This window comes from Armigeres subalbatus, chromosome 3, assembly GCF_024139115.2.
Source record: "Armigeres subalbatus isolate Guangzhou_Male chromosome 3, GZ_Asu_2, whole genome shotgun sequence".
Classification (NCBI taxonomy): Eukaryota; Metazoa; Arthropoda; class Insecta; order Diptera; family Culicidae; genus Armigeres; species Armigeres subalbatus.
This window is the reverse complement of record NC_085141.1, coordinates 122,257,134-122,267,774: the sequence shown is the minus strand read 5'-3', so window position 1 is coordinate 122,267,774 and position 10,641 is coordinate 122,257,134. Positions and strand designations below refer to the sequence as shown.

At 38.9% G+C, this 10,641-nt stretch overlaps 1 protein-coding gene and 1 non-coding gene across 2 annotated transcripts; both read left to right on the top strand.

The window, feature by feature from the left end:
- The first annotated feature begins 283 nt into the window (after window positions 1-283).
- On the top strand, window positions 284-1,161 carry LOC134224869 (uncharacterized). The gene is made up of 3 exons (XM_062704510.1): window positions 284-452; window positions 516-910; window positions 978-1,161. Exons 1-3 carry the CDS (start codon window positions 306-308, stop codon window positions 1,153-1,155), a joined length of 720 nt encoding a protein of 239 aa, XP_062560494.1. The 5' UTR covers window positions 284-305; the 3' UTR covers window positions 1,156-1,161.
- Window positions 1,162-9,723: 8,562 nt separating this feature from the next.
- On the top strand, window positions 9,724-9,798 carry Trnad-auc (transfer RNA aspartic acid (anticodon AUC)). Its single transcript has one exon. It is a non-coding gene; the product is annotated as a tRNA-Asp (tRNA).
- The last annotated feature ends 843 nt before the right edge of the window (window positions 9,799-10,641 follow it).

The following is a 10,641-nucleotide window of genomic DNA, read 5'->3' as shown; positions in this document are numbered from 1 at the left end:
AATATTTTGTTATTGCCGGATGTTCCTTGATGTATGTAAAAAAATCATTCACCGTCATTCTCGGAGAAAGTCAAAATTGTTGACAATAGGAATTCAACTTGCTTGAAGTCATGAACCAAACCATTGTAATTGAATACATTTATTTGCCACTTGTTCAGCTTGTTGACATATATCGGAAGCATGTGCTATGATCCAATTAACACTTTTTGGTAGTGAGTTTTTTTTTCAAACCTGGACCCACAATGATCCATGAAGCAACAGTACTCTAGTTGATGTTGAAGTGATCAGTCCCATAGGTTCCGAATATGTACTTACTTTCGTGTTTAACCGCGTGCATCGTTTGCCTTGGTTCAGGTGCGACAGCAATTAGCAGGTCGCTTTTAGAAAGCAACCACACTTTTGCAGTCGACGAAGGCCGGGCTCTTTTGTTCCCTTCGTTGAGTACACTGCAGGTTCGAGCTACGTTGATTTGCTTGTGATGATCCACCAAAATAATGAAGTTCCATCCATTTCAGTTATCGATATGTACTTCCTCGGGAACACCCCTTTTCATTCCCAAGAAGCCATATCCGTTTAGGCGAATGGGCATAAACATAGGATTCCAGCTGAATTATAATCTCCCATATAGGTTGATGGACTTTTACAAGTTTCCTACGTGGGCCCGCGCGATGGTAGACATAGCAAAAGGACGTTTCTTGCCAACGGAAATCGTCACGGCTAGGGCAGTGCGGAAGAGACGATCAAACAGACAACTGAGTGCAGGAGATGTCTATACGGCACTGGAGGAAATTCTGCAGCTTTCCGGATATGATGAAGATTGTGTGGTCAAAAGTGTGTGCGAGTTAGCTCACAGCCCATTTCACAATTTGGAGGAAGATTTGTATGCTGATATATTACACTTTTTCCTAACGTGAGTGTCTTCTTGATTATCTTCTTCCTCCCATCAAACTGATATCTTTTTTTATTATGAATTATAGGCCTTCTGATCATCAAGCATTTGGTGTACATGAGCGCAAAGTGAAAAACAAGTATGAAGTGGCTGAAAAAATGGGAAAAACTGGAGCAGATTGTAATATTCTGTACCCAAAGTGCAGGAACTCTTTTTTGGAAGATATATCCGGTTATGAGGATAATAAACTACGTATGATGAGGTAGTAATAACTGTTGTCATTATTCTAGAAATAGTATTTTTCATCTGCTAAAACCTTCTTTTTATGGGCACTTAAACATCCTATACTGCCGTTAGTCGCAAGTTAGTCCCATCTGTATATGGATGCCATATACAGATGGAACTGACTTGCGATTCACGGCAGTATAGTAACCAACTAAAAAGATAACTTTGAGTTCCGTCGTCGGGGGTGATAATGGGTCACTGTTTCAATTACATAGAATACTTGTAGAATAGATTTTATCTACCTGAGGGCAAGAGAACTAAATTATAAGAGACCTTTTTAACCCTTATGCGGCCAACAAAAAAAACACACGTCGATGGCCGACAGGGTACCCGTGTTCCACTAAATTGATATTCTCATAACTTCAACAATTTTCAACCGATTTGGATAATTTTGACAGTTTTGGAAACAGAAACTTATATACTTTTTGCTTATTGTCAAGGTTTACAGCTTATGCCCATGGTTATACAAGAAATCTTTGAAGAAAGGCTTAAGAGTCTACACGCGTAACCAAAGGTCATTCAGCCAGTTTCAAATATGCTACAAGCTCTTTGCTCTTCTTAGAATTGAAGGTGTTTACAGTATATGCTTCGGGTAATGCAAAAATCCCTGAAATGAAATCTTAGTCATCCGAGAAATCCCTGGAGTAAAGCCTAAAGATCTACTCGCGTAACCAAAGGCCTATTATGCAAATTCAAACACGATACATGCTCTTTGTGGTACTTAGCATAGAATGCGTTCACAGTATATGTTCCGAGTCATCCAAGAAATCTCTGGAGTAAGGCCTTAAGGTCTACACTCGTAACCATGGGTCTATGGACTTGTCTCAAAAGTGGTACATGCTCTTTGCGCATCTTGAAATCAAATGTGATCACTACATATGTTCTGCGCTATCGAAGAAATCTCTCGGATAAGTCCTCTGGCGCCTTCATTGCATATGTTCATGGTCATCCAAGAAAACCCTGGAAAAGGCCTTCAGGTCTACACGCGTAACCAGAGATCTTTTAGATTGTTTCAAAACTGGTACATGCCCTTTGTGCTACATAGAATAGAACGCCTTTATTGCATATGTTCATGGTCATCCAAGAAAACCCTGGAAAAGGCCTTAAGATCTACACGCGTAACTAAAGATCTTTCAGATTTTTTCAAAAGTGTTACATGCCCTTTGTGGTACATAGAATAGATTGCGTCCATTGCATAGGTTCATGGTCATCCAAGAAAACCCTGGAATAGGACTTTAAATCTGCATGGGTACCCAGAGATCTTTTGGCTTGTTTCAAAAGTGGTACATGCCCTTTGTGGTACATAGAATAGAATACGTCCATTGCATATGTTTATGGTCTTCCAAGAAAATGCTAAAATAGGCCTCAGGATCTTCACACGTAACCTTTCGGATTGTTTCAAAAGTGGCATATGCCCTTTTTGGTACATAGAATATACCGCTTTCATTGCATATGTTCATGGGTATCCAAGAGAACACTTGAACAATCAGCAAGAACTTCACGCGTAACCAGAGTTCCTTCGGCCTAGTTGAATAGTTATACATGCCTTTTAGAGTACGTAGAATAGAATGCACCCATTTTAAATGTTCATGGTCATCCAAGAAAACCCTGAAGTAAGGCATTAGGATCTACACCAGAGATATATCAGCCTGTTTTAAATTTGGTACATGCCTTTGGGGTCCATGAATAAAATGCGTTCATGGCATATGCTAATGGTCATCCTAGAAATTTATGGAGTTAGACTTCTAGGCTTACACGAATATCTAGAGGGTCTTTAAGGTCACTTCTTACGGAATCCAAGTTTCAAAGTGCTCGCGTTTTCGGGGGCACACCACTCGATACGGAAGCAACGCACAACTGTCATTTTTATTATTTCACGCATGCTGCGACGCAGTAAAGCTAAATCAACAAAAAATACAGTTGTGCGCCGCCTCCTCCTCGATTGGTGTGCCCCCGAAAACGCGAGCACTTTGAAACATGGATTTTGTGAGGAGTGGCCTTAATCTAATTTTAATATGGTACATGATCTTTGCGATATTAGCCCGTTTTTTCCCTCACGTTCTCGGCGTGAAGTTGTATCGTTCCAATTTATTTACATTTTGCATTTCCAAAGCATAGACTTCATATTAGTGATATCAATGAAGTTTGTATACTACCTGGAACCAACAACAACAAGACAACAATAATTACTTGAAATGCAAACATATATCAATAGCCTTCCGTTCGTGGGTTGATCTATGTGGAGCTCATAGACTACCTAGTACCATGGCAAAAACAAAAACTACAGCTGGCGTTCGATAACTGCAAGTCATTTAACTGCAATTCGATAGTTGCAACAGTTTTACAGTTATCGGACCGCTAAACTTCAAACCGATGTCAGACTCAATGACAGCTGCATTGCGCTGCACATTTGGATGCATTTCCCTTGTATTTGTCGTTCGATTGACAACCGTTTGACGTCTAGAAGGCGTTGCAGTTATCCAACGGCATTCGATAACTGAAAAGTAAACATTTTGCGGTCATCGAACGGCTACTGTACTAGGAATGCGTATATTCACTCAGATGAGGTTGACCCGATTTTGTCACTGCCAGATTTTGTCTACCCCTGATTTTGCCTAACCCGATTTTATCACGTTTTCGACCCAATTTGCCGCAAACAATAAAGATTTTCATGAAATAACTTTCGCTGCCTGTAGCTTATTATGAATCATTTATGAATACTTGTTGATAAGTTTGTACGTCTCTTCGACAAAAAAAATACGGATTCCATTCACGTATTTTGCCTTGCCTTCATTACGGAGCCCACGACAATGAAAATAACTACTTAAAATACAAACGTATACCAAGAACGAGTCTCACAACTTGCTTATTTTCAAATAACTGCCTCTATTAAGGAGGTTGATCCATCGACCTTGACTCTATTTCATAGACTACCTGGAGCTCAAGACAACAACAAGAACTACTTGTTGGTCACAAAACTTGTTTATTCTTCGACAACTGCCTCCATTACGGAGATTGATCTAGAGAACTTCGGTGGGGTTTGATCCAACGAAACCAGTACGCTAGACAGGTGTTTTCCCTACTAAGCTACGAAGGACCTCCGTCGTCCTCCGCAGCTTAGCGGGTACTGATGAAACCAAATTCACAGCACCGGGCATGTAGCCGAACTCTCGCAATACATTCTCAGAACTAACTCTCTCATATATGTTTTCGTACAATGCCAACCAAGTAGGATGAGTATTTAGTGTTATCTGGCTCCTACACACTTGCTTCATCACCAACGGCGCTCGATGAGGTAGGGTTGTGTGAGATTGGGCCAGTTGGTCGTCAGATCCCAACCCGACCACATAAGCGAAGAGAGATCGCCTTTCGTGTTCAGTACATTCAAAGCTAATTGCCTATGTTCCGGGTATTGAGCCACCCGGAATGGAAATTAATAACTATGTCTGAAACTCGATTATGCATATGCACAACGTGTAATAGATTAAGTTCGAAAAAGGTATTGGAGGAAAACCGCTACCTTCCGTCCCTCCCAGTTATTCTTCAATAACTGCATCCGTTACGGAGGTTGATCCACCGACCTTGACTCTATGGAGTTCGTAGACTACCTGGAGCCCACGACAACAACAAGAACTACATGGAATACAAACATATACCAAGAAAGGGTCACGCTACTTGTTTATTCTTCGATAACTGCCTCCATTACGGAGAGTGATCCGAAGATCTTGACTGTATGGAGTTCGTAGACTACCTGGAACTCACAACAACAACAAGAAATACATGAAATACAAACATATACCAAGAAGGGGTCACACAACTTGTTTATTCTTCAATAACTGCCTCCATTACGGAGGCTAATCCACAGACCTTGAATCTATGGACTTCGTAGACTAGCTGGAGCCCACGACAACAAGAACTACTTGGAATACAAACATATACCAAGAAGAGGTCACAAAACATGTTTATTCTTCAATAACTGCCTCCATTACGAAGATTGATCCACAGACCTTGACTCTATGGAGTTCGTAGACTACCTGGAACCAATGACAACAAGAACTACTTAGAATACAAACAAATACCATGAAGGCGTGACACAACTTGTTCTTCAATAACTGCCTCCGTTACCAATTTCGAACCCCATACCTTGACTCTATGGAGTTCGTAGACTACCTGGAGTCCTCGACAACAAGAAGAACTACTTGGAATACACACATATACCAAGAAGGGGTCACGCAACTTGTTTATTCTTCGATAACTGCCTCCATTATGGAGATAGATCCGAAGATCTTGACTGTATGGAGTTCGTAGACTACCTGGAACGCACGACACAACAAGAACTACATGAAATACAAACATATACCAAGAAGGGGTCACACAACTCGTTTTTTCTTCAATAACTGCCTCCATTACGGAGGTTGACCCACCGACCTTGAATCTATGGAGTTCGTAGACTACCTGGAGCCAACGACAACAACAAGAACTACTTGGAATACAAACATATATCAATAAGGGGTCACAAAACTTTTTTATTCTTCAAACGCTGCCTTCGTTACCGAGGTCGATCCCCAGAACTTGACTCTATGGAGTTCGTAGACTACCTGGAGTCCTCGACAACAACAAGAACTACTTGGAATATACACATATACCAAGAAGGGGTCACGCAACTTGTTTATTCTTCGATAACTGCCTCCATTACGGAGATTGATCCGAAGACCTTGACTGTATGGAGTTCGTAGACTACCTGGAACTGACGACAACAACAAGAACTGCATGAAAAACAAACATATGCCAAGAAGGGGTCACAAAACATGTTTATTCTTCAATAACTGCCTCCATTACGGAGGTTGATCCACCGACCTTGAATCTATGAAGTTCGTAGACTACCTAGAGCCCACGACAACAACCAGAACTACTTGGAATACAAACATATGCCAAGAAGGGGTCACACAACTTGTTTATTCTTTGATAACTGCCTCCATTACGGAGATTGATCCGAAGACCTTGACTGTATGGAGTTCGTAGACTACCTGGAACTGATGACAACAACAAGAACTGCATGACATACAAACATATGCCAAGAAGGGGTCACAAAACATGTTTATTCTTCAATAACTGCCTCCGTTACTGAGGTTGATCCACAGATCTTGACTGTATGGAGTTCGTAGACTACCTGGAGCCCACGACAACAACAAGAACTACTTTGAATACAAACATATACCAAGAAGGGGTCACGCAACTGGTTTATTCTTCGTTAACTGCCTCCATTACGGAGATTGATCCGAAGACTTTGACTGTATGGAGTTCGTAGACTACCTGGAATCAATTACAGCAACAAGAACTACTTGGAATGCAAACATGTTTTAAGAAAAGGTCATTGGATGACCCGGAACATATACTGTGAAAGCATTATATGCTAAGCACCATAAAGAGCATGTACCGTTTTTGAATTCACACGATAGACTTTTGGTTACGTTAGCAGACCATAAGATCTTGTTCCAGAGATTTTTTGGGTGACTTAGGCCTTACTCCAGGGGTTTTTGGAGACCCAGAATGTATACTGTGAACACAGACTATTCTAAGAAGCGCAATGAGCATGATATATATTCGAAACTGGTTGATAGTCCTTCGGTTACGTGTGTAGACTCTTAAGTCTTACTTCAAAGATTTCTTGTATAACCATAGACAAAAGCTGTAAACCTTGACTATGGGCAAAAAGTATATTAGTTTCTGTTTCCAAAACTGTCAAAATTATCTAAATCGGTTGAAAATTGTTAAAGTTATGAAAATATCAATTTAGTGGAACACGGGTACCCTGTCGGCCATCCACGTGGTAAAAAAAATCTGATGCCCCTCCCCACGTCCCTCCTCACTGTATCAACGTGATTTTCTCACAGATGCTACATTTTATGGAGTTCTTAGATGTCTCCGAGTTTCAGCTTTCAGCTATAAAAATTCATTGAAATATCACCACTTGAATTTGAAAAAGGAACACGGGTACCCCGTCGGCCGCATAAGGGTTAAACGATTTTGTTGTCCGACCTTCAGACTGTCGGTGAGGGCGCTGACCCATTATCACTCCCTAGACCCATTGTCACCCCGACGACGGTACATTACTTTAAACATAAAGCAAAGCTTTCCTCTAATACAGCGGTACTCAACCTTTTTGATGAGTGGTACCCCTTGGAGCTTTGTAATTGCATGAGGTACCCCTTAAGATTTTTTCCCTGGAAATCCAACTTTAGCTGGAATTGTAGCGTAATTATTAAGTTACGTGTAAATGCTCAAGGAAACTTACGATTCAATATGGATAAGTATCTGCATTTTCTACTGAACTTTAAAACATAACTTTATTTGAACTATTCGTTATTCAGAGATATTCCTCTGTTTAATTTTAAAACTTATTCTCAGGCTTCTAATAAAACTTAAAAAGTTATTGTATTTCAACAGAGCTGTTGAAATTTAAAAATTAATTGTCGATTTCGAGAAGAAAAAAAATTATCAGTTAAATATAAAAAATAGTATACGATTGATGTTTTGGAATCCTCAGAGATCGTTTTGGACTCAAAATTTATAGAATGAATTGGGCATTAACTTTACTATTACGAAGGAAAATCCGCCCACGCCATAAAAAGAATTTGATATAAACAATTTATGAATAATTTATCTTATCGTTCTCGTAGGCTTTAAAATTGAAACAACAAACAGAGAAAATATCGACAACCAACGAACGTATTTTGATTGCCTGTGGAAAATGTACCAAATGTACTGAGTTTAGTTTCCAAATTACATTAAATAAAGTTAAACTAACGCAGTACAAATCAAAAAGTTTGTTTCTCGATGTGCTGTAAAATTGTTTGCAGTGTCAGTTTAGTCCATCAGTCTGGTTTAATTTATAAATTTAGTAAAAAAAATAACTGTACGGATTTCGACCCCTTGCTTCAACATATGTCCACGGTTATTGAGTTATTTTGATTTGCCAATTTTACTCATGTGTCGATCAAACCGTTTCAACAACGCAAACGGTAAAAACCTTAAATTGTCTTTTAAGGTCACTCCTGACGGAATCCAATTTTCAAAGTACTCGCGTTTTCAAGGGCACACCATTCGATACGGAAGCAACGCACAACTGTCATTTTTATTTTTTCACGCATGCTGGGACGCAGCATAGCTGAAAAAATAAAAAAACGCGAGTACTTTGAAAATTGGATTCCGTCAGGAGTGACCTTAATGTTGTTTTTTGTACAACACTGTTTTTAATAAATTAGATGTATTTTGAAAATCATTTTTAAAAAGGTTTAAAAAACAGCATTGTTAAAATACTGGATTGATATTTACAGCACAAGAGAGATAGCATCTAGGACTCTGGGGGGGCTCGTGCTGAACCGTGGGGCATCGAAATCCAAACACTTAACCTTCCGGGACTCGCACCGTTGTAAAAAGTACAACGCCTTCGAAAAAAGCTCGCTTGTCGTTCACAAGAGGGGTGGGACTACATGAGTAGTCCAGGACCATGCGAGTCCCGGAAGGTTAAGAACATGTAAAAGTCTTCAGAAATACGACGAATATTCGTCGATAATAAAATTGCACAAGGGGATATGGTCAATTTTAACGCATGAAAACCTACGGGAAACATTTAAGAATAATGAACAAAATCAACACTTCTTGAATCAGAATCCGTTCCTCGTGGATTTATTTCGATTAAAAATATTAAAATTTGAACAGCTGTTATTAGACTGAATGTTTGAAAGCAGAGAAATTCAATAGTCAACCAGGGGAAGACACCCAGAAATCGCCCTCCCCCCAGTTTTCGCCCACCTATTTTAAAACTTTAATTTCTCGAAAACTAGTTGTTGGAAACAGTTAAAGTTCAGTTTTTTTCATAATTGATTGATGCTTGTATGGAAAAACTTTAACTGTAACTGTTTTCAACAACTAGTTTACGAGAAATTAAAGTTTTAAAATAGATGGGCGAAAACTGGGGGGAGGGCGATTTCTGGGTGTCTTACCCCACTGTAAATACACACACCTTGAGAAAGGATCCATTTAATTTATATTGCGTTGATCTCACTTTATTAATTACCATTTGCAGTTTAAACACAGTCAGTATAATACAATTATGGTCAACACGCAAACATATGACACCAGAAACTTTGCGTTTACTGGGTGTAGATTTGTGTGTCAATTTCAAAGCCTACTTTTTACTTCAATGCCCAGAACTTTACTGTAAAGTATTTGAACAGGATAAGATAAATAATTTATCAATTAATTACTTCAAACATTCTTCATTATACATGTACATATAGATATCTCATAAGGAGGATGGATTTAGGTGTTGTATGAATTTCGTTACCTCATGGTACTTTCCACTTCACATTGTTTCTGAATCCAGTTATGATCCGATGGTGGTCATAGTTTGATATTCTAAAACTCTAAAACAGAAACATTAATATATTGGCTTGAGAAATGGATTGCGAGTGATTTGACTATGCGTCCAATATGGGAATCTCGAGCTCGTTCAGTAGCCGCTAGGTTGCGAAGGCCGACGGAGGCCCTTCGTAGCTTAGTTGGTTAAAGCATCAATCTATCGTACTGTAGGTTCATGGGTTCGAGTCCCATCGAAGGGAAAGTGGTTACCTCCAATACATTTTCCAAATCAATATCTTCCACATAACGTACATATTCACATATGAGTTTTCATAACATTGTAAATTAACGTCCAAGTCGGGTGGTTTAATCCCCGGAAATAGGCAGTTAACTTTGATTGAACTGAAATTTTAATAGTCAAGTTGACTTCTAATTTTGTCGAATATTTCGTCAGATGTCATTTTGTTTTATTTTGTTTAATTCACCTATCACATTGTCTTTCTTAGTTTTTTGTGTTCTCTACGTAACTGAGTTTAAGTCGATACTCATTGTAGATTATGTTGCATTGTTCCTTCAATTTATTTGTCTAATACTAATCTCCCAGGGTCGTTTCCGCATAGATGAAAAACCTAGTTTAAAAGTTTAATCGCTCGAAAAACCTAGTTTTAAAGCATCGTTTAAAAGTTGAGCGAAGATAATGAAATTTGCCCTACCGTCTTAAATCCTTACAAGCAAGTGTAAAATAACTATCATTATATAAGTCGTAGTCAGCTATAGAATTCACTTTTCGGTGGCAAAATTAAGCTTCATCACGCCTATTCCCTATCTGTTAATAAAATTTATCGAGAATGAAGCCATTATTAGATTGTTTGTATACCATAGTTGTCATGTGTGGTATTTTATATTATGGCTCTTTAATTTGAGGCATAACAAAATAAGAGAGGCACCACGCTCCTAGTCTTGAAAACAAACTTCTACTCAGTGAATCCTATATATGTCAATTTCCTATTAATGTCGATGAAGTTGATTACATTTTCTCTATATATACCTATCTAGCTAGATTTAAGCATCATCAGGGAACACATCAGGAAAGTATTGCAAAA